Source organism: Urocampus carinirostris, chromosome 16 (assembly GCF_059441175.1).
Source record: "Urocampus carinirostris isolate Australia breed hairy pipefish chromosome 16, RoL_Ucar_1.0, whole genome shotgun sequence".
Taxonomy (NCBI): Eukaryota; Metazoa; Chordata; class Actinopteri; order Syngnathiformes; family Syngnathidae; genus Urocampus; species Urocampus carinirostris.
The window spans coordinates 17,434,280-17,459,294 of NC_142364.1; the positions used below are offsets into that span (position 1 = coordinate 17,434,280).

General features: G+C 40.2%; 2 protein-coding genes across 3 annotated transcripts in view; one reads left to right on the plus strand and one right to left on the minus strand.

The window, feature by feature from the left end:
* Positions 1-25,015, plus strand: part of dbh (dopamine beta-hydroxylase (dopamine beta-monooxygenase)) — a 38,932-nt gene continuing 13,917 nt past the window's right edge. The window contains exons 1-4 of the mRNA XM_088356262.1: positions 1-425; positions 7,585-7,731; positions 9,813-10,070; positions 12,072-12,248. Coding sequence (XP_088212388.1) covers positions 48-425; positions 7,585-7,731; positions 9,813-10,070; positions 12,072-12,248 — 960 coding nt within the window. The 5' untranslated portion in view covers positions 1-47. The remainder of the gene's footprint in view (positions 426-7,584; positions 7,732-9,812; positions 10,071-12,071; positions 12,249-25,015) is intronic.
* Positions 17,077-19,823, minus strand: LOC148350489 (general transcription factor II-I repeat domain-containing protein 2A-like). Of its 2 annotated transcripts, none has more exons than XM_088320002.1 (2): positions 19,299-19,823; positions 17,077-19,136 (listed from the first exon to the last, which is right to left on the minus strand). In XM_088320002.1, the coding sequence occupies exons 1-2, from the start codon at positions 19,531-19,533 to the stop codon at positions 17,686-17,688; spliced, it is 1,686 nt and encodes a 561-aa protein (XP_088176128.1). In that variant the 5' UTR covers positions 19,534-19,823; the 3' UTR covers positions 17,077-17,685. The 2 variants fall into 2 exon arrangements, with proteins under 2 accessions (XP_088176128.1, XP_088176127.1); XM_088320001.1 differs by having other exon boundaries at positions 17,077-18,260; positions 18,330-19,823.

Below are 25,015 nucleotides of genomic sequence, written 5' to 3' on the forward strand. Positions count from 1 at the left end.
TTTATAGGAACTTGAAAAAATCTCACAAGTGTTTTTTTTTTGGGGCCATGAGGGTTTTCAGGAAAGAATTCCGCCTTCAGGACGTCACCGTCATGTACTTCACCGCCCTGGCAGCCCTGATGGTCATCCTGGTGGCGTCCTACCAGGCCCCCTCAAACGTGGCGGTGGTGGAGCTGTCCAGGGCCAACGCCGGGTCCTCGGAACTGCGACCCCGGGCTCTGCCCATGCCTTTTCGTGTGCCGCTGGACCCCTTAGGCCGGCTGCGGCTGGCTTGGAACATCAGCTATGCCCGTAAGGAGGTCTACATGGAGCTGGAGCTGGCCGAACTCAAGCACGGCGTGGTCCTGGGGATGTCCGACCGAGGGGAGCTGACCAGAGCCGACCTGGTGCTGCTCTGGGACTCGGGAAGGAAAAGTTACTTTGGGGTGAGGCAATGGACTTACTTACTGTAAAATTTCAATGTGAGTAGTTGAGCTAATTGATATTATTCCTGTTACATTACTGATGTTCTTTCATAGAAACCTGGAGGAACTCCTGCCCATTTTTTAACATGCTAAAATTAAAACTAGTGTTCCAGACATAGATTGAGCAAAACTGAAGAACTAAGTAAATTAAGTTTTGGGTGGTTTGTTTCTGTCAGGGAAAAAAATCCACAGCAAAATGATGTAAAATAACGAATAATCAAAAATTTTAGTCTAAAAATAATCATCTTCTCATACAAATGAAAGAAATAATGGTATTCTAATTTTGAATGTTGTATGAGTATCCCAAAAACTTTTGGTCTCTATTCAAATTATTTTTTTCTTCATATTCAATTACTAACGGTCAAATTATTGTAACATCAGAATTATTATTCTACTATTTTAGTTAATTTAATCATTGTGTTATCTAAACAACGACCTTGTGCATATTTACAGGCTTTCGATTATTTTTAGGAAGCCCGGATATAAAAAAAATAAAAAAAATTTAATTTGCCCATTTAATTTAGTTACGGTCGACTCAGTAAAAATAGATTACGAATGTTCATAGCCATGAATGGTTGTGAATCAGTCAAATAACCATGGATGCAAATCATAATTTTATTTTATAAAAGCAATAATTTTTGTAATCTCCTAAACTTAATGAAAAACAATTGCATTTTCTGTTTGAAAAATAAAGTAAATTAAAAGTGCTGATTCTAGTTTGCAAATGTGATCACTGTGTTTTAATAAATAAATAATTGGGGGTACCAAACTTTCCTAATGTTCCCAAATGTAAAATGCTCACTAAACAGGTCTCTGACTGGAAGATAATGTCATTTCTTCAACAGTGCTCGACCTTAGAACAGAGAGCGTGTTGGATTTGGTAAGCTGAAAATGTGTGAGGGCCAAATATTCAGCTTGGCATTCTTTAAACAGTCTCTAAAAAAATTCACCCTCCATACAAGGTTTGCAGTGCTTGGCGATCAGCTTTGCAACCTCCTAGCTTGCCTTTGTAGCACTTTCTGTTGACTCACAGCTTCCTACGAAAAAGCGCTGATGTGCCAATGAAACAGCTTCCAGTTGCTTCACCTTTTCCCAGCATTCTCTTCCAGTTAGCTTTTTGTAGTCAGCATGTTTCATCTGGCAGTGCCTCTTAATATCAAAAACAGCCACAGTCTCTTGAGCAATTTGGTCGGATTTGGTTGGATTTCAGTGAAAAAATAATCCAACTTCCACTTGTCTTGGAAGCAGCGGCCCTCACAGTCAATTTTCCTTTTTTATTTACAGTTGCCATGTCAGAAATGGGGTACGGCTAAAATTAGCACAAAAAACAAGGGGGTTTATTCTTTTTTTTTTTTTGGTTTGAACAAATTTATTGACACTAATAACAGAAAAGAATCATGACAATCTCAACAGCAATTAAGCACATTCACAATATTATATTTCAATATGACGTTTTTAACAGCAAACAAGTCGCAAAAAAGCTACTGCCATCATCTGGTGAAATGTTTGGTTTTTTTTGTACAAATTTATTTCATACTGCGGTCAACATTATTGGCGGGCCACATATTGATAATGTTATGACAGAGGTCTTGGCCAGTAAAGATTTGATCACAGGTCATAACTGGATCCCGGGCCAGACTGAAATGAAATGAAATGAAATGATCTACATTTATATAGCGCTTTTCAAGTCAATGACTTCCCAAAGCGCTTTACCATGTGCTCCACATTTCCCAATAGCGGCCTTGCAGCCATGTAAGGCGCTAACCTGCTTATTGGGGGTATTAGGGGTTCAGTGTCTTACCCAAGGACACTTCGACATGTAACACGGACGAGCCGGGATTCGAACTGGGATCCCTTGATCCCAAGACGAGCGCTCTACCTCCTGAGCTACTGCCGCCCAAAGACTTTGGACATGCTGCCTTAAAACTTTGTTATTCAGTTATTCTGGTTTTAATACAATGTTTTTAAGTTATGACTAATACTTCATGTATTGGTGTTTTACCTTGCTAATTTGTTGGCTTTCTTGCTATTTATCAAGTAGAAAAAACAAAAACTATATTAATGTAAAGTATTGCAAGGGCTGGAAATGAGAGAGGGGCCATTGGCTAAATGTTCTCCATCCACTGAAATGAGCAGTACATGAAAAAGACTGTCAGGTGGTGGACATCTATCAGGCTCCACGTAACAGTTTGAGATAAATCCATGGCAGAAGGTGCACATGTGGCCTGGCGGCTCGTCACAGGGAGTGCACAGAAATGTGATCTCAACGCCACAGGAGATCTGAGAGCACGGATGGTAGAGAAAAAGGAGCACATCAAGCTCAACAAAATGCTACTGACACTTGTTTATTGTTGACAATGGTGCCGACATGTTTAAGAATGATCCGGTTGCTGGGACTTAACACATCTTCGGTCAGTACGGTAATAAATCTGAAGTTGAATAAGCTTCATTCTTCTAGTGTGTTGGAATCAATCCCCTCAAAAGAGGCGGACTACACGCATGACTGGTTACTGGTTGACGATCATATAATGTGGCCCTAGACCAGAGGGGGGTAATTATCTGGAGTGGTGGGCCGCAATGGGTTGAACAAAATGGCAGGGGGGCAGGCCTGGAGACCTTAAATTTGTTTTTTTAATGGATTAGTTTGATCAGATTGGTTTTGAGATGCTCACATTTGAAGCAAAACAATGTACAGTGGAACCTCGGTTTTCGAACGCTTCTCAGTTCGAACAAATCGGAGTCCAACCAAAAATTCAAATTCTTTCTTCGCTGTTCGGTCAAAAAATCGGAGTTCGAACGCCGGTAATGCGTGAGTGCGTACGCTAGGGTGCGATGCTGAGCGACATACGGGTGTAGATCGCTCTTTTCGTGACCAAATGTTATCGTTGCGGACGTGCTTCGTTTTGCTTTCGCTTTTAATATAGGTGTACGAAGTGTTTTAGCCCCTAATTATGCCTCCGAAGAAAGTCAGTGCAAGTAGCAAAGATGCTACAGGTGAAAAAAGAAAAGTAGTGCGTACAACTATTGCATTTAAGAAAGAAATAATAGCAAAATATGAAGGAGTTGTGCGAGTGTCTGATCTTGCCTGCGCCTTCTGCTGACCACCACAAAGGTAAGAAATCCTATTCATAATTCTTTTCTTTATCCTTTTTTTTTTATTTTTACACGTTCATGTTAGCGTAATCTTTCGTACGGAAGATTACGATAACGCGAACGCACGATTAGCCTGGGTTAGCTTTATGTTTACGCTAAACATCCAAGGTAAACATTTAGGGTGTTGTAACGGAGCCCAACATTGAGGGTGTTGGAACGGAGCCCCCTTTCCAATGAACTGCTTACCACTTGTTGAGGAGACCCGGGTGCTAAATGACTTGTAAACGACCTGATTTTTTTATTTTTACACGTTCATGTTAGCGTAATCTTTCGTACAGAAGATTACGCTAACGCGAACGTACGATTAGCCTGGGTTAGCTTTATGTTTACGTTAAACATTCAAGGTAAACATTCAGGGTGTTGGAACGGATTAAAACGATTTACATTATTTTTAATAGGAAAAATGATTTCGGTGATCGAACAATTCGGTTTTCGAACAGGGTTCTGGAACGGATTATGGTCGAGAACCGAGGTTCCACTGTATTCAATATCAGGTCCCAGATATTTAGTTTTGTAGTGTTACTGCACTATTTCCAAAGTATTTTTTTTTCTTTTCAGAATTCAAGCAAAATAATATATGAAGTCCGTGATTTTGAGAAATATATTTGTAATTGAATTTTGCAGTATTTTCGTTATAGCGATATTATTGTCACCCTGGCACCGCCAGCTTGTACCTGCCCAAGACACACCATGGTAAGTGGTGTCCCTACGACACAGGTGGTTAAGGGATCTGTAAACTGTGTAACTTTTAATGTAGACACACAAAGAGACAACAGGGATATATATTATGTATAACATTTTGAGCACCCACTTTTTCGTTTTTTTTATTTGTTAAAAAAGTTTAAAATATCCAATGAAGTGTGTTCCACTTCATGATTGTGTCCCACTTATTGTTAATGCTTCACAAGAAATTACAGTTATATATCTTTATGTCTGAAATGTGGCAAAAAGTCACAAAGTTCGAAGGGGGCCAAATAGTTTCACAAGCCGCAGGCTGCAGTTTTCCCACCCACCAGGCAACTTTTAACGCAGATATCCAATGCTAAAGTCATGACATTTTTTTAGTCCATTTGGAAATGATCACATTTTTTGCTTCACTGGTTACATTTTACAGTATCTGAGGGTTATTTTTCACATCCTTTTCCTCCCTTATTCTCAAACAAGAATATAAAATGTAAAACCTGAGACATTTTGTCATGTAATTTTGAATTGGGATTGGATGTGATTGAACCAAAAGGGTGAGCTTCTAATTTAGAAAGTTTCAAAACCATGAGTCAGATGTGCGGGAGATTTTTTGCTACTGGAAGATATTTGTGATTCTTGTTGAACATTGGTCTTAGGGAATGTAATGTTTTGCTTTTTTTAGGAGTTTTAGAATTTACATTTTTGTTGTTTGTGACTTAAATAAAAAATAAAACTACCTGTTTTTTCTATTGAAGTCAGAACATCTCTCTTGATATCCCATGAAGCAAAATAAAATTTGGAAACTAAAATGTCAAAAATGTACCTCACTGGAAACAACCCTCACCACATATCATCTTTTACATATTCTTCCTCATGCCATGAGGCTCTTTAACTCCACCCGGCGGAGTAAAGGCCCACATTAAACCACAACCCCTACATTGCATATTACCGTACTTTTATTGCAGTGTGTATTTTATGTAGCACTATTTAAATACTCTATACAACACGCTACAGTGGGTATTAGCACGTCACATTGGGTATTTGTATATTGTATTCCTTTTGCTTTATTATTGTATTGTTCTCAGCGAAGGGATGCTGCTGGAAATGTGAATTCTGCGGGGATGAATAAAGTATCTATCTATCTATCTATCTATCTATCTATCTATCTATCTATCTATCTATCTATCTATCTATCTATATCACTGGTTTTGATATCCAATCATGCCAAATATGATTTTGAAAACATAATGGTAATCAAGTGAGCATTGTGGGTTCAACCCCTCTCAAATTGTACCAATGCGTGGTACTTGATGGAATCTTCTTATCAAGTCAAGTCAAGTCACATTTATTTATATAGCCCTTAATCACAAAAATGTCTCAAAGGACTGCACAGGATTACAATTACACAATTGCACAATTACCTGATCTTAAACTTAAACTTATCTTACTGTTTATTTTCCTCTTCAACTGTGTCAAAAAAAAACGGAACCAATCATCTAACATGATACAGAACAGTAAATCGTTCTTGACAACCTGAAATAGAGCAGTCGATATATGACTAGCGCAAACTGGTTCCTTGTGCGTACATATTTGAGATGGACATAAAAGTGAGATGTGTGCGCGCTTATGTAAGAGGAGCACAGACGAGTATAGCAATAGATCTTGGCTGCTATTCCGGGCTAAAATGCGAAGACAAATGTGAGAAAGATAACACGGGCGGATGGATGCAACTGCTGTAAAGCAAACAAGGCTGTGAGCTGACAATGAGAATCCAGAGACCCCTCGCTACTTAGCCCTTCGGTTATCGCTGGTTCACTCCTTTGCAGATTTTAAATTGAATTATTTTTATTGTCATTGATGTCATTGTATCGTGTATTGTGTTCTGATGGACAGCAGACAACTGGGACAGATTAGGGAGGGCGCTCTGTGTTGGTAGGTGTGACTGTGTGCACGACTGTGATGGGCTTGTGCATGCTGTCAAACAATTGGCGGGCGCTGCCTCCCAAAACAAACTGTGAAATATAGAGACCTCTAGCTTTAAGCAGCTTGTTACATGGAAAACAAATTCATCAATTTAATCATACTTTGATAAAAGTCAGATAAGCGCGAAAAAATGGCGATCACCAGTCGGGTTCGAGAAACGACAAAAGCGGTGCTGCTGGCCCGGCATCCTGCTACAGCTAAGCTACATAGCAACCCTTACAAGGTCCTCCCACGGAGCCTGTATTTCACCAACGCAAGATCCATTACCCATGAAATGGATGACCTGGAGATACAACACTTGGGAAACTGCTATATTCAGGACTTTTGTATTTTAATCATTGCGGAGACCTGGCACAATCCGAGGACACCCAATTCCAGTGCAGTTAGCCAGCCGCTCTCTAAATTGCTTTCTTACACTGAAAGCGAATCCCTCCAATTTAGTTTTGTTTAATGACAATAAAACCATTAAATCTACTTCTATTAAGTGTTGTGTATTATCATTTGTAGATCTATAGTTGTTAGTTGGTTACAGTTGAATACTCTTAGTTGGTAAGGAGGTCATTTCGAAGTTTGCCCCTTGGGGGCTTTTATGAAAGTGCAACCCTGTCAAGACCAGAACGGAAACAGGACTCAATTGTCTCAGTTTTATTAAAGGAAGGAGGAAGGGCTGCGCCCATGATCCGGCGTTCGCTAGGTGTGGGAAGCAAGTCGCTCACGTACACAGTTTCTGATCCGAACACGGAAGTGGATCTTCCGTAGCGAGCTATGGCGGTGTCAAGGACGGAAGAAACCGGTCGATAGCTGGGACAGGATGAGCAAAACCGTGGTGTGGTCAGAAACGGGTCGTAAGCTGGGACGGGAGAGCAGACGTGGTCAGGATAAAAAACGGGTCGTAATTCGGGACGGGTGAGCAGACGTGATCAGAATCAAAACAGGTTGTAGCCGGAGACAGACGGGAGCAAAAACGGGACAGGTGGGAGTCAGGGTCGATAAAAAGCTTGCCAAGTATACACTGAGGTTCGCAGACGGACTGACATCAGGTGACAGATAGGAGTGGGTTTAAATAGGGACAGAATGCCAATCAGAGTCCGAGGCAGTTGGCGTCAAAGGAGCGGGCACAGGTGATTCCACTCAGCAATCATGACAAACGCTACATTTGATAGATGGTTCTGGTCCCTATTACCTGGGATCTCTGTAATGCAGTAACTATGCCGCTTTTCATCAAAATGCTTAAAATAATTCTGACTAAAATAATTCACATACACCATATGTTCTACCCGTTTGCGGATTTTGCCTTCAGGACGCTTGGAGCGACAGCGAGGGCAAAGTGACACTGGACAGCCAGCAGGACTACGAGCTGATCGAAGCCAAATGGAGGTCTGGAGGCTTCTACTTGTTCTTCAAGAGATCCTTTAACACCTGTGACCCCAGAGACTACCTCATTGAGGTGAATAAAACGGATTGGTTGCATTTTACAGTTAAAGGGACAGTGTGTATTAATCAGCGCCTTTTAGTGGTAAAAAAGATTAATCAATATTGGTTAAAATGGAGGAAAATTTTCTAAAAAGGAATATTATAAAGGATTCTTTTTGTTATTTCACCCGAAAAAATATCTAAAAAAATAAATTAAACTTAGGTTGGATGGTAGAAGAGATCATTTAGATCATATTAAGATATTTTTGTTAATTCACATGAAGTATTTCTATTTTACTAGTACATAAACACATTGTATGCCTAAAGAAGTATTTTAAGGATCATTTTTCTTACGTAAACAGAAAAAGAAATTAAAGGTGCAGTGTGATTTATTTAGCGCCTCCTCGTGGTAAAAAAAAAGCAACTTGTTAAAATAACAATATTGATTTTAATAAAAAGAAAATAATTCATAAACTATCTCATTTAGGGCATTTTTAAAATTAATCATAGGTTGAAAAATTTGCATTTATTTGTTATAACATGGGCCTCACCCAAGGGGCTGATATAATTGTCTATTATCTTGCTGCTAAGGGTTCCTAAAAACCCCTAAACCTGGCAAAAGGCTTGAGAAGTTAAATAAGAAGAAAAATGGTGCGGTTTTGTCACTTTGAGTCTCCGTAGTTTGCATCCTTCCTATTTAGCCCACGTTTTCGTTTGCATGGCGCAATACAGTCACATATGGTGGTCAAATAAAGCACACTGTCCCTTTAGGAAGTTCTATAACATATACCACATTAGTAAAACAATTAAGCGGAAGTTAATTTACAGGGGAAGGTATTGATCCGAAAACAAACCATGTAAATGTCAGGACCAGAACAGAGACAGGACCCACTTGTGTACGTTTCTCTCAGTTTTATTGGGACGAAGGGAAAGGATTGCACGCACGATCCGGTGATCGCTGGTCGTGGGAAACAGGTCGCTCTGAACGCGGAAATGGCACTTCCGTGGCAAGCGATGGCGGTGTCGGGAGTGGAAGAAATAGGGCAGTAGCCAGGGCAGAAGAGCAAAAACCTGGTCAGGATCAGCAACGAGTCGAAAGCCAGGAAGGAGAGTAGACGTGGTCAAGATAAAAAAAACGGTCGAAGCCGGTTAACAGACGGGAGCCAAAACAGGAGTGAGTCAGGGTCGAAAAGATTGCTTAGAGTAAACTGAGGTTTGAAGACGGACTGACAACAGGTGACAGATAGACGAGGGTTTAAATAGTGACCGGGAGCCAATCAGAGTCCGAGGCAGTTGGCGCCAAAGGAGCGGGCACAGATGAAGCATATCGGTTATCATGACAGTCAACCCTCATAAGATCATGGTAAAAACAAAAATTATAAATATGTTTCTGGTTAGGACAATGTAGGTAATTAGGCACTCGGCTAAATACTTACAATCAAATTATTTAGTTTGTTAATTCATTAACTAAAGCAAAGCAGGTAACACCCATTTTAATGAATAATAAAAATAAATTCAAAAAGTACCAGTATTTAAAGGTAGGGTGCATTGTTTGAGGTGTTCTTGCAAGGTTGCCCAATTGAGTTCAAACAGCTCTTGTACTTTTTTTCCCCCCACCGGGCCTATCTGTTTTTATCTTATTTTTAGCAACGCTGTTCAAGCAGAACATATTGGGTAGGAAGAATGATGAATAAGGGTGGTAATAGAGTGACTTAATGCTTGTCTGCGCATAATTTATTACTTTCTGTTTGTTAGTGTTGTATGAAAATGTTGAAAGAAGGAAGAGGCCTGTTTAAAGTGCAGTCCAAATGCCAACCCAAAACCCTAGAAAGATGAAAAAATAAGATTTGAATTAGGTGAGTCTCAGAATTGCATCAACTTCCATGCACATCGCAAACAAGCGGACTAAGGCTGCAATGATAACACAAGCCAGGAGATGGAGGCCAAAAGAAAAAGGTTCCAAATTCCGTACAGCTGCTTTAAAAAGCGGAACAATTGAATCTGGTATTACTGTATACAATTTCCTTGACACCACAATGTCCAAAATTGACAATTAACATTGCAGCTAACAGACAAAACTCTCATTTTTGGTCCCCTTGTTTTTACTTCGGTCAGGAGGGAACAGTTCACATCATTTATGGCCTCCTGGAGGAGCCACTTTCCTCACCGGAGCAGCTCAACCTGTCCCGCATCCACACGGGCCTTCAGCGCATCTTGATGCTGCGGCCCGACACGCCGGCCCCGGCGCTACCCCCCGACGTCCAAACGCTGGACGTTCTAGCGCCCGACGTCATCATCCCCTCTCAGGAGACCACCTACTGGTGTTCCATCCACAAGCTGCCCCCAAACATGGCCAAGAACCACATCGTCATGGTAGGAGGGAGTGTCGAGGGGTGGGTACGGTGCTCGGGCTGCAATTATTGTGCCTTTTTTGCTCGCATCTGGAGGAAGCAAACAACAGATGGACTGTCATGCTTGGCAGAAGGAAGCATGCATCAGGGCAAATGCACCGACACTGCAAATTTCGTTCCTGCACAAATCGGTCTGGTTGTGCATTGAGTACAGTGCCTTGTAAAAGTATAGGCCGCCTAAGAACTTCTGTACACATTGCCACATTTCAGGCTTCAAACGAATAGAAAATAAATAAAATACTTAAAATAATCTCTAAGAATCAACAACATGTGAGACACAATCATTTAGAGAAATCTAATGCATTTAATACTTTATATCGTAATAAATAAAATGTGTAAACCGGGGTTGTTGAAAAAATATTGAATCCATTTTGAGTTAATACGTTGGGGTAAAGGTAACATCTTGGGCCCAGGCCCGAATCCGAAATTCGAGCTGGGTTCGGGCTTGTCAAGTCAAGTCAAGTCAAGTCATTTTTATTTGTATAGCCCTTAATCACAATAAGTCTCTAAGGGCTTCACAGATTAGTACACTATGTTACACAGACTATTTTTCAGCCGACAAGAAGAGTAGGTTATTATTCATATGCAATGGAGTAGAAGTGAGTTTTAAGTTTAGATTTAAACATTTCCACTGAGGTTGCAGATCGGATCTCAGGGGGAAGAGCATTCCACAGCACCGGTGCCCGAATGGAGAACGCTCTCGAACCAAGTCAAGTCAAGTCATTTTTATATGTACAGCCCTTAATCACAAAGACTCGAAGGTTCACAGGTTATTACACAGACTATTTTTTCAGACTATTATTACACCATCCCCTGATCTGGAACCAACGTGAGGGCAAGGAAAAACATGAGGAAAATGAAGAAACCTTGAGAAGGGACCGCACATGTGGTATCCCCCTTCCAGGATTACCAGACAGCAAAGTATGTTGCAATCACAAATAATACACAGATATTGTCCACGAAAAGTATAGGTTATTCATATGCTATAGAGTAGAAGTGAGTTTTAAGCTTAGATTTAAACATTTCCACTGAGGTTGCAGATCGGATCTCAAGGGGGAAGAGCATTCCACAGCACCGGTGCCCGGATAGAGAACGCTCTCGAACCAGCGGAACACTTCTTGGCTCTTGGGATCACCAGAGGACCGGCGCTATCAGAACGAAGGCTTCGGACCGGAACATAGGGGGAAATCAGATCTGAAAGATATGAGGGAGCAAGTCCATGAATGATTTTGTATAATACTAAGATAACCTTGAAATCACATCTTAGGCTAACAGGGAGCCAATGCAGGTTAGCCAAAATCGGGGTGATGTGATCGGACTTTTTTGTCCTAGTTAAAAGCCTGGCTGCGGCATTTTGTACCAGCTGAAGACTCTTGATTCTGGACTTTGGGAGACCGCAGAGTAGTGCATAACAGTAATCGAGACGGGAGGTAACAAACGCGTAAATTATCACCCCCGCATCCGACTGAGACAGTATAGGACAAATTTTAGCAATGTTCCGAAGATGGAAGAAAGCGGTTCTAGTAATTTTCTTCACATGTGTTTGAAAGGACAAATCGGGGTCAAATATGACACCTAAATTTTTAACTGAGTCACTCTGTGTGATGTGACATGTGTCAATGTTCACAGCAGTTTTGAGAATAAGTCGCGGCATTTAGATGGACCAATAACTAACATTTCGGTCTTTTCAGAGTTAAGACGCAAGAAATTGAGTGACATCCACTCTTTTATATCAGTGAGGCAGGCCTCCATATTTCCACAATTTAGTGTGGCAGATTCCTCCAACGGAAGATTTATGCATTGCAAAAAACACTTGATTTGAGGGACTCATGACGTTACTTTGGACCTTTCCCGGAAAAGCTGGAAAGGTATCCTGTTTAGCTAAAGCTAAGCTGTGGATATAACAACTACTTTCATTCACCACACATTAATTCTAATATGAAATGTTTTTTGTACCTATCAGTATGAGTCAGTGATATCACCAGGAAACGAGGCCATTGTGCATCACATCGAGGTGTTCGAATGCTCGCCGGACGACGGGGACGTTCCGCAATACAGTGGCTCGTGCGACAACAAAATGGTACCAGCGACGCTCAACTACTGTCGCCACGTGTTGGCTGCCTGGGCTATGGGTGCTGAGGTATGATAGACAATGCATACATCAAGATAAATGTTGTTATTCTGTCAATTTAAAGAGAGAAAATAGGTATTGTGTATCACCTAGGCTGTTAGAGAGAGAAGAAAAGCTAGTGGATGGTTCTAGGTTTGATGAGAGGTAAAATAAATAGAGGAAACACCGGAGTCAAAATCAATTTGAACAAAATCCGGCAATTTTAACGAACAATGGACAATACAATGGACATTTAACAAATATTTTAGTAAAAGAACGCTCTCACTTCCTCTAAATTTCGTTAATCTTTGTTAAATAACCCTGTTTTACTTTGGTTTTATACCAGCTCGGTGGCCTTGGGGGTATGGCACCCGCCCCGAGACTGGGAGGTTGTGGTTCAAGCCTTGGCCGAGTCATACCTAAGACTTACACATTGGTACCCGTTGCCTCCCTGATTGGTGTTCAGCATTAGGGGTTGGAATTGGGGGGTTTGGTCACCTAATAACTCCCAACACAGCAGTTGGGTTGAGAGAGGGGGCTGGGAATCCTCTCCTCTGAATCTCCCAAAAAGAGTCAGAAATGACTCTAGCCACCTCCCACTAGGGGGATATGGCTGTTGTATATATAATAGTGACCAGTCATCTACTCTAATTTTGGTTGATGAACCCATTAGTAGTCGCTAAATGTATTTTTATGGGTACCGATAGGATTTTAGAATCAACCTAAATCTGTTTTTGTGTCAGAATTTAAATACACATAAAATTTAACTGGCAGTTCAAATGAATGACAAGAAGGTTCATCAAATGAGCAAAGACAACACCATTTTGATGTTCTCCAATACAGGAAATCCCAAATCTCTAAATATGTTCTATGTACACACTTTGATGGCCAAAGTTAAGCTGTACACATTCAAGACCAAAGAAATAATCTACTCCCTCCCGCGATCATGATGTGAAGCTCTGTGATGGATTGAATTCCTGGGCCTGGGTAGCTCGCCACAGGGATCACCAAGATTTCCAATGGATCCAATTTCCAATGGATCCAATTTCCAAGGGATCGATACATTTTCCCAGGAGGTAATAAACCTGGTTTAAACTTGTCTAGATTGTGTTCTTTGTTCTTTGTGAATCACGCCATCACCGGGTGGAGTCAAAATTAAGAAACAAGGTACTTTGTTTTCCAATTCCAAGCAATGTTTTGCTATTGAATGCTATGATAAAAGTCAGTAGTCTACGCTGGCGTGCATGTTCTGTCCGCAGCGAGCAATGACGAAAGACGTGCTATCGGTTTTTTCTATTTCTTTTTTCTGCAAGGGAATAACAAATCATGGTTGTTTGCTAATAAAAGTAATTCATTTAATTTGATAATTACGTTATGTGATCAAATAATTACTACTATGTGTTCCCTGTCAAATTCCAATATTTTATTTAAATATCAAATTATCCTTTTTTTAATTTTAATTTCTAACCCACATTTTAACAAGGGTTACAATTTATTATTGTACCACGGCTTTGTAATGGCTCTCCATTGATCAAATGAAGTCCTAAATGCAACGATAGAACACAGTCAAAAAACATGTTTGATTGGAGGAGAACTTGGCACAGAGTTATTTTATTTTATTTATTTTTTGCTGCAATCCTCGACTCTATTCATCAGAGACTGACTCCTACTCAAATAATGTGAAAGCCTGGAATTTCTAAAATGGGTGCGCAGCCAGTCGGTATGTGGGAAGACAATTCACATGCAAGCAGTCACACACAAAAAAGCCAGAAGAAGAAAAAACTGAGAAAAAAACCCTCATAGTGGCCTTAAAAAGGGCATTTAACTGGACCCAAGTGTGAAAGAAGTAAACAATACACGATTGATAAAGAACATCTGAAGTATTATCGGTGGGTGTAAGTCAAATCATGTTTATTTGTATAGCCCTTAATCACAAAGAGTCTCAAAGGGCTGCACAGACCATAGATTATTGCTAACCACAGACTATTATGACACCATCCCTGATCTAAAACCTACATGAGGGCAAGGAAAAACTCAAAAACCTCAACATGAGGAAAATGTAGAAACCTTGAGAAGTGTTAGGGTCTGGTGAGCCTTTATCTACCCAAGGGTGCCTAATCGTATGTAAATGGGACAAGGTGTGTCCGAGGACACCAGACCTGCCTAAACCTTCATAAGGACATTTTGGACAGTACCCATAGTCGGGTCATATTGTTAAGGTTTTGTGGTGGACCCATTAGCAGGAAGCAGAAAGCCAAGCAAGATGCTCAAAAAGATGGCATTTAATAACAAAATCAAGTAATGTAACAAACAAATGTTCAAAATCAACAACAAAACTGTCTGAAGCAGAAAACACAAATCAAACTTCAGAAAGCAGGATGGACCGGAAAAAAGATGATGATGGAAAATGAATGTGGGAAATGAAAATGACCCAACAACAGGTGCCGTTCAAAATGTCCCTATGAAACCTCAGGCTTATTAGGGTCAGGTATGGGTGATTGGACCCAATAACTTAATACAATTAGGCGCCCTCTTGGTAGACGGAGGCGCACCAGACTCGAACATGTAGAATTACTTTATTATTCAAGTTTGAATTTAAAATCCTTACTAAGCTTGTTCTGCCACATTTGTTGGATTCTTAGATTTGCTGTGACACTCATTTATGTTGGTATTTTGCATTTGTCTTTTTCAGCGTTTTGCTCGCGTATTCCACGGATAGAAAATAGTACCAGATACAGTAATCCCTTGGTTATCACCGTTATGGGGACCAGAACCCCCCTGCGAAAAGTTAAAATTCGCAGTTCTCACACCTTCATAAGGCCCCAAGGGTCAAACTTACCCTAAGATAATGTCCTTACTTACTGAGTATAAATTGTCTTTATTGTCATTATAAAAAACAACAACAAAATTGGAGGGCTTTTCCTTTCAGAGTGAAAAAGCAGGTTAGAGTGCAGCTGGCTAACTGCACGCTAGTATCCTGGAATTAAGACAGGTCTCCACGATAATAGAAGTACAACCAACCCTAATATAGAAGTTTCCCACAAGTTGTAGCTCAGGGTCATCCGTTTTGTGGGTAATGAATCTGGCGTTGATTAGATACATGCTCGGCAGGGGTGGCTTGTTATGTAGCCAAAGCAGTTGGCTAAACCTGCAGCCTTGCTAATAGCTTCTCTCCGGATGTTGCATCAGTCGCTTCCCGAATCCGATAACAATCCATGGAGCACCTGCTTGCGATCAACATTTCTATGCGTTCTTCAGGGTCTGTTAGAACTGATGAATGTCTTTTTCAATGTAACGAGCCACTAAAATCTGGCGCAATGCTCTGCACTTTTTTCTGCCACTTTTGTGCCTGTTGTTTGGCTGACCGCATACACCAGCCTATCACAGTCGCGCATACAGGCAGTATACAAAGCCCTCCCTAACTTGCTCCTATGAAAGCATTTGCTGTCTGCTGTCTATGTTATGATTTGACGGCAGGGATGATGAACCCATGTGGGGGTGGCAGCAGGAACTGCAGGCAGAGGTGCTGTAAACAAAGTCGGTATTTATTAAAATCAGGACCAAAGTACCAAAACAACTAACACAATGCCCAAACAAAAACTGCAGGTAGCAAAGTAACAACGATACCTGAAATAAACAAACCTGATGTGGTGGTAAAAGTAACACAAGGAGCATGACAGGAGAACTCAAAATTACTCGACAGTGTTTCCTTAACAAAAATGTCCTTTTAAAGGGTTCAGGACAATTGGGCATAGGTATGTGATAATTTGACTTACCTGTGCTCAGTTCAAAACGCCAGTTGGGGCCCTCTGGTGGTAGTATGTATGCTCGATACTAACAGTCTGCTCAAAACACAATGTTGATATCAATGACATTAAAGACAATTTATTTCGATTCTAAATCCAGGAAGCAGTGAACCAGTGATTAACCAAAGCACAAAGTAACAAAGTGTCTCTGCATATGTAATGGTATTATTTTGCTGTGACACTCATTTCTATTGCTGAATCCTGGCAAAGGTTTTACTGGACGGAAATTTAGTTAACTTGAACAATACTTGCCAACGAGAGATTTTTAGGTTAAAGAAAAAGTGCAGTTTAGCACACTGGCGAGCTGCCATGTTTTGTCTTGCAAGGTTTTCAAGGCATCCAAGATTAGCTGAGGTCTCATAAGATTTGCTGAGGCACATAAATACATTTGCTTTGATGCCAAGTCTTGTTGCAGTCTCATAATTTGCCAGGATCTTAGAAGAAATTAATGGTAATATTCTTGAAAGATCTCATTGGATATCATTTGCTGTGGCTATTGTAAGATTTAAAATGGTCCAGGTAAAATTTCAGAAATGTCATGTTTCATATGATCTGAGACATTCTTGAGCATTAAAATTTGTCTAAATCTCGAGTTCGTTTGGGAATCTGGAATTCATTTGAGTTTGTGAAATTTCTAATACTGATTCAAAAATTTTTACACTTCAATGAAACAAAAAAACCAAAAAACTCATCTTAACCCATTTTAAAAGAGCATGATTTATTTTAGTATAATTATTAAAATGTTGAGACATTTCGACTTTTTCTGTGGAAATAACAGTGACATGCAGCCAGGGTCATATCTGCTGAGGCAGTCGGTTGACAATAAATAAACCTACATCTTATTCATCATTTGATTGGCAGAGCAAGAAAGCAGTATATAAACATAAAAACGTAAGCATTTTATTGTCTTACCTTCACTCATGAACGGGGTCTATGCGCGGCTCCTTTTGAATAAAAGCATTAATAAGTAGTTAATTCTCCATTATGAAAAAAGTCCATGCAACAAGAAACTTGATCTTAGCTTGCTAATACTATCACTTATTCCAGGGGTCACCAACCTTTTTGAAACTGAGAGCTACTTCACGGTTACTGAATCATACGAAGGGCTACCAGTTTGATACGCTCTTCTGAAATAACAAATTTGCTCAGTTTGCCTTTAGTTATACATTATTTATAATGATTAGTAATACTCACCTATGTAAAGACACTGATCATGTTAATGATTTCTAACAATGATTATCAAAAATGACAACAAGGTGGGAAACAGATATCAATATTCAACACTTTATCTCTATTAATCACAGTATTTGTTACATTTTCAGATGATCACTTACATCACTACATTTTAGCAAAAAATATCCCATTTGCACAAGCCACTGACATGCCCTGTTAACAAATCATGAACTATGTTGCAACATGTTTCAAAAAGTTAACAATTATGTAATGTTAAACAAAATCAACTTACATATTTTTAAATATGTAATACATTTTTTATTTCACATTTTGAACTAATGGCCAAGTCTGTGTTATGTTTAACAAAATTATAACTTTTAAATGTCATGAACACACTTTTAAATTGAACACAATTCTTCAATATTTTAATTCAACTTTGCCATGGCACTACCATGTTGTCACTGACTACATCTGGTATCCGTCCTTGGTTAGTGGGAAGACTGGCATTGCATGCTGTTCACCAGTGTGTTGTAATCTGGTGTGTAACTTGACACTGCAACTGTGAGTGAGTCTCTCAGATGTGCATCAGTGAGGCGTGTTCTGTGTTTGTTTTTGATGAAGTTCATGTCAGAAAATGCTGATTCACAGAGATAGGTTGAGCCAAACAGGCTGGCAACCTTCATGGCTGCTGTGCATACTCCACTGTACTTCTCTGTGTCAACAAGGCGCCAAAAGTTTGGTGCAGCCTGGTAGGCTTTGAGATGGAGATCATTTTGCAATGTTATAATTTCAATCTCCACCTGTCCAGCATCCAAGTTGAACGTTGCACTTAACTGCTCAGCAAAGCATGTTGTGTCCCCATTCATGAAAGGGTTGGAAATGAAGAACACACATGGTTCAAGCTGATGAAGGTCACAAAACCTATTCTCAAACTCTTGCCCAAGTCTGTTTATTACTTCAATGTACTTTTCTGCCACTTTTTCAAATGTCTCAGATGCAGAAGCATTGTCTTTCAGCACTGACTGCACAGAGGGAAAGTGCAGAACTTTTTTTCTCTGTAAATCTGCAGAGAATGCATTCATTTTGGCTTTAAATGCATTTAAAGCACTTATCATATCGACAACAGTCTTACCTTTGCCTTGCAGCTGGCAGTTCAGGAGGTTTAATTTCCCAGTAATGTCCACCAAAAATGCAAGGTCAAGTGTCCACTCTGTGTCCTCTAGCAGTGAGACATCTTCGCCTTTGGACTGCATGAACTCTTTGATTTCACGCAAAAGAGACAAAAAACGATGCAAAACTCGTCCTCTGCTGAGCCATCTGATTTCTGTGTGTAGCAGTAGGTCCCCATATTCTGCTGACATCTCCTCTAATAGTACCTTGAAAATCCTGTGCTGCTTTGCTTTGGAGCGGATGTTGTTTATGATTTTCACAACGGGAGTCATCACGTGCCCAAAGCCGATCACTTTCGCACACAACGCCTGCTGGTGAATGATGCAATGGTAATGCAGAAATTTGGGGAAGTCTGGGTCACGTTTACAGTGAGCGATGAAACCTGTCTGTCGGCCGACCATAGCAGGAGCCCCGTCTGTTGTCACCGCTACCAGCTTTTCCAATGGCACCTTTTTCTGCACGAAAAACTCCTTCACCGTGTTATAAATGTCAACTCCTCTCGTAGTTGTCTTTAAGGGCAGTAGTGTCAGGAGTTCTTCTTTTGTGGAGAAATCATTAAACACCATCCGGATAAAAACCAATAACTGCGCTGTACTGCTGCTGTCCACGGACTCATCGCACTGGAGGCTAAACCACTTGCACTTCGCCAGATCCTGCTCCAACTGATCGACCAAGTTACTGGACATAGCTGATACTCGTCTTGCCATCGTAGATGCCCCCAGTTGGACGTCGGAAAGAGTGGAGATTAGGTCGCTTCCATTTTTCTCGTCTTTAAATACAGTGTTAGCAATTAATAACATCGCTTCTTTGACAACTTCTCCATCTGTAAATGCCTTTTTTTTCTTGATCAGAAAATGTGTAGCTCTAAACGAGGCTTCGGTTGCTTTTTGTGAGTTTTTGGCCGGCCTCGTAAAAAAAGACTGTTGCTTACCCAGAGCGGTCTTTAGCTCACGGGCTTTTTCTGCCCGTAGGGCGCTTGCAGGTGGATATTTATCATGGTAGCTTTTGTGACACGTATTGAAATGTCTCTCCACATTGTGCCGTTTTGCTGTCGCCACGGTCGTCCCGCAAATCAGACACACGCAGGTTTCTTTTACAGTCGTAAAAAAGAACTCCTCTTCCCATTCACTGTGAAAGAGATACGTTTTCTTTCTTTTTTCTGCCATGTTTTTGGGGTACGAAAGTGCATACAGCGCCCGCTAGCTTACTCTCCACATCCCACAAGCTCTACTTTACTGCCCATAGGTAAATATTGTGCGCGTTAACCTTAAAGTATTTTTAAGATAGTATTTTTTAAATCTATATACATACAAGTGTGATTAAAAAAATAATAGCAACAGAACAAAATTAATTTTTAGACGCAGCTCTCTATGAGATGTGCTATTTTTGGAACAGGCCCGCGGGCGACTCATGTGGTCCTTGCGGGCGACCGGGTGCCCGCGGGCACCGTGTTGGTGACACCTGCTATTGTTTTGGGCTGATGTGTGCGCCTAGTCAGAATCCTTGGTCTCACTATTTCCTTCTGTCATGAGGCAATGGAATAGGATGCCTCACTCTGCATGTGCAGACACTCATAACCGTAATACATTACATACTTATTGTGTTAACGGTAAAATTATTCATAATATAATGTGAACATTCAGGCAATTTTTCAAAAGAAAAGTGATTTTAAAAGAGAAAGAACTTTAAAACTGAACACATGGAACCATTTAATATATTTCATTTATATTTATATATATTAATAACATGTACACTTGAAAACAGCTAAGCTAGATAAACGTCAATCATTTTGTTAGTTTTAAGTATTTTAAGTATTTTCTGAAAATAAGCAATATCTACTTAGCATTTTGATCTCATTGAATAAATTATAACAAAATATACAAGGAAAATATACATAAAATGGGCATATTTTCCGCTAATTGAGTACATTTTTTTGCAGTGCAAGACAAGTAAAGGTTTTTGAATTCTAATATCTTTTGAAATATGTTCAGGACATTTTTAAACCAATGCACAAATTCTAAATCTTGAACGTTTTGCAACGATTGGCTGAGCTCTTGTGAAATTAGTCCGAGATTTGTTATGCCAGATCAGAAACTTTTCATCCAAGACTTTAAAATTCTTTAATTGATTTTAATTTCTTTACTAGTTAAAAAATAAGCCTTTTCTCATGAAATGAGACTATGCAAATAGCTTACAAGTGCTGCAGCAGACCAATCTTAACTATCAAACAGTCTGTTAGATAGCTATGAAGTCGTGTAAGTGGACCAAGCACTTGCGGGTGTCTCACAAAACAAAAAGGACAGAGGACCAGGGAGCTTGTCACCATATTTCTGCGCTCTCCACTCTCTGATTGGATTACGTGTCAGCCCAAAAACAACAACTCAGTGGCCTCCCTTGCATTGTGTGAGCCGCCGAGACAAGATGAGGTGGGAAATATTCAGGCCCCCTTCATCACCTCGTAATAGCATTGTTCAATTCTCCCCGGCAGCAGCATACAAAGAATTGCGACCTTGCAGAAATTAACCCAAACTTGTGTGTCTTTCCGTGTGCGTGCGTGCAAAGGAGACAGCAAGTCTTCACATGTTTTTTTGTTTTGTTTGGTCGATAAGGCCAGTAACATGATCAAATATATAAAAATAACACCCCTCAATTGGATCAGCGGAAGGGATCTGGGCTTGCATCTGGTGCAAGATGAAATGATGAATTTAGATGGAATCAAGATCTATTGCTGATAGTGAGTAGATAGCCCAAAGGCTTGTAAAATCATGGAAGATGGCAGAGAACTCTTCCGCATCACCAAAATAGAGCTCACTGTTTTCAGAAAAATAGCTTTCTGTAGGCCACTTTCGCAAGCTAAGCAACATTTCCTCCCACAGTATTTAGTCAGAAAATATCAAACACTGCGTTCTTAGACACTGGTTCTTAATTGGTCTGACTTGAGGAGCCACCATTCCACCCTAATCACAAGATGTGACCCATATCACAAATAAATCCACTTCTAAACTGTATCTGATGAAAGGATTGTGCAGTTCAAAGCAGAGATAGGATAATATACCTTTCTTCCTAAACCAAAATGATTTCGAATACTGTATATGCTCTCATGTCGGCAGCCCCCTAAAACTGCTTCCCCCTACTACAAGAAAAGCTAAATAATAATGAATCGTGTACCTAAAGATAATTAACTATTTCACCATGTAATTGAAGATTAATATACCAATAAAAAGCTAAAATTATAACATTTTTCATTTTCTGTGCCTGCCATTGAAGGCAGACACTTTTTTTGTATTTCTCTATCACTTTTTGTTGTTGTTGTTACTGTTTTATACTTTTCCTGCCCCTTATCAATAGCTTTCTCTGGGACCCATTTGTCACGAGGTGGAGTGGAAGGGGGCTGTCACGAGGCGTGGTGGGTGGAAGGGGTGACCGGACCGGAACGGAGGCAGGAGGCAGGAAGGGAGAACTCAATTGCGTAACGATCCAAAACTTTTATTCACCAAAATAAAAGTTGTCCAAAACTCTGGGACATGACAAAACAAACAGTTGTTTCTTCCAACTCAACTAAACAGGACAAGGCATAACAGAACGGACAATGTTTTAAACTAAAACAGGACAAGGCATAACAGACCGGGGAATCTGTATATATAATGAGCCAGCACCCGCAAAGCCCACAATCCAGCCTTAAATAGCAGACACGCAATTAGTTGAACTGCTTCAGCTGGTGCCCAGGGGGCGGGGCAGACCGGTCGCCAAGGCGACCATGACACCCATTATTATGAGAAGAAAAATGAAATTTATCTATCTATCTACCTACCCTGGTCGTATCCCTAGAGAGGGGTGACCGACAGCAAGACAAACACATAAAATAACAACGAAAATAAAAAAAGGGAAAAAGTAGCAAAAACACACACAAATTTTTTTGGACCATGGCCAACCCAAATGCCCAAACACCCAAACAAGTTAAGCACCTCGGCACCCAAGTTGATCATGCTTTCGTCCCTCCAGATGAAACGGGACACAAGAAAGCGGCCATGTCACTCGGGTCAGGGTGACACAACACACTCTTCCATTCAACAGCAGGGCCTGACAGCTTTAACTGGTTTACCCCTGCCGCATCATATGGGTGCCCTGCCCATCCATTAGAACACGTCTAAACATCCCACTATTCTTTTACAACACCTCTCCATTCATTCCTATCACCAACAAAAACGAAATAAAACCAAGAAAATCACAACAAAATGAGATGTGGTCCTTCTCAAATGTGCTGATTGAGTGAAAAGGTAGAAGAGATTGAGCAGGGCATTATAGCCATCTACTGTTAAGGAGTGTAATCGACTCTCTGTTTTTTCTTATTCATAGCATTTTTATTATATTAGGTTTTACCAGCTCAGTAGCCTAGATGGTAGTGTGCCCGCTTTGAGACTGGGAGGTCGCTGGTTCGCGCCTCGGCCGAGACATACCTAATTGGTATAATGGCGGCGCCCTCTGGCTGCGGCTGCATCGACTCGCTACAACGGGTCAGGTGTATCGACATTTCGTTCTGTGTACATTGTTACAAAGAATGACAATACAAAGGAAATTATTATTATTATTATTATTATTATTATATTGGGGGGGAGGAGAGTGATTCCATGCGCGTCGTCGCCGCTTTCTTTTTTTCTACGATAAAAATGGTGAAAAGGAATAATAGAGTCCAAATGCCAACCCAAACCCTCAAAAAGATGAAAAGGGAAGAGTTTATTTGAGCCTGTATAAGAATTTCCCATACTTGCAAGCGGACAAAAAATAGCTGCATGGATGATTTCAGCCAGAAGATGGCGTTAGCAAGTACATTATTTCCAATGTACAGACACCATCTTTATAGACTCAAAACACAAACAGGTAACATCCGACTTATGACCAGGATCGATTCCGACCTCCCAAAGATAAATCCATTACAATAGCACCGGTATCTAGTCACTGTGCGTAGTTGTAGATTGCTTTGCGCCTGCCAAAATGGTCTTACTTGTTCCCAGGCTGCTACGCACTCCGGTGCCAGAGATTGAATTTAAAAAATGCCCATCTGCTGGAAAAAATGAGCATCTGCTGGCCCTAATTAAATATAAGTACTGCTGGTGGTAAGCTGAGCAAGTCATAAGTCGGATGTTACTGTTTGTGCTGTAAATAAATGGATACCGGGTAATGTATGAACGCACATAATCCTACATCACATATAAGCCGAGCCTCTAAAAACGAAGGCAGATATTCATGCATCATTTTCGTATTTCACAATTTTGACTTTAATTTTATCATTGTTGTCTCTGTTTTTCACATTTCTCTCCTCTTATCAGTAACATTCTTGGGACCAATGTTCCCTCTAAGCTGCGCGCGTGCGCAATCGCGCACTGCCTGCACATTCTCAGCGCACAAGAAAATCTAGCCAGCTCACAAAATTCAGGGCTCGAATTTGCCAATTAAGAAGCAAATTAAGTCAAAGTCACAGTGCATGAAGGTAAAAATACACAGGTTCCCCTGACGCTGTTTTCTAAAAGCGGTATTTTGAAGTCAATGTCGAACGAAGTTGAAAAGTAGAGTCAGTAGAGTTTTTCGGGAACCGGTTTCTTCGGCTCGGCTCGCTAAGGAGAACCGGCTCTTTCGGGTCCCAAACGGCTCTTCAGGTTGTTTTTGCTTCTTTAATCCCTACACGTCCAAATATTATGTAAAATTGTGAACAAAATGACTTAAAGGAAGGGGGGAAATAGAAAAAAAAAGAAAAAAATACCAAAATGAAAAAGTAGTGAAAAGCTGAGAAAAAAAAGAAAAAAAGGAAGAGAAAAAAGAAGGAAAAATTCAGAAAAAAAGCCAGAAAAAAGGAAAAGAAAGAAACAAAGGAAAAGTAAATAGAGAACAAAAAGAAAAAAAGTAACAGCTAGGAAAAAATAAACACAATGACATTTTTTTAAAGGAATTAAAAAAAAATAGAAAAAAAGACAGGGAAAAAGAATACAAAGTTTGTGTTGCATTCAAATAATTTCCAATTATACCAAGTCAATCGTGTTGCCAACATTGTACTTCCACTAAAAAAATGTGATTAAATACAGTTCTGTATCTTGCAACCGACTAAATAAGCCCCCAAAAATGTTAGTCAAGTCAGGTCAAGTCATTTTTTTTGTATAGCCCTTAATCACAAAGAGTCTCAAAGGGCTGCACAGGTTATTGCACAGACTATTATTTCAGACTATTATTAGACCATCCCCTGATCTGAAACCAACATGCGTCAAAAGATACCAGGAAAAAAAAAATGAAAATCTTGTGAAAGAATTGTTGTAAAAACAAATGACATTTGTAGGCTGTAAAACCTTTGCAATAATACAATAGTCAATTCATTCAAAAAATAAATTTGCATTGCCGGAAACTCAGCAAAATGTAACTTGATGTCAAGTTTTGGACATGCTTAATAATGATTTAGTTGCCACACTTGGGATTGCCGTGGCTCGCTGTTGTTTCAAGCGTTGCCCACCGATTTTGGGTGAACGCTCAGACCTGTGGAAAATTAGAGGTAACATTGCTCGGGACCCATTAATATAGGAAGAATAGTCATTAAATCACAATAAAATGAGATGGGTTCCCTCTCATACAGAATCGGCACGGTGCCAAATGAACAGGAAGGCA

Excerpts from the sequence above, each read along its gene's own strand:
- LOC148350489 (XM_088320001.1), bottom strand. The coding sequence starts at position 19,533 with ATGGCAGAAAAAAGAAAGAAAACGTATCTCTTTCACAGTGAATGGGAA. Across the intron at positions 18,261-18,329 it reads CTGCCAGCTGCAAGGCAAAG|ATTTACAGAGAAAAAAAGTT; the intron begins GTAAGACTGTTG and ends CATTCTCTGCAG.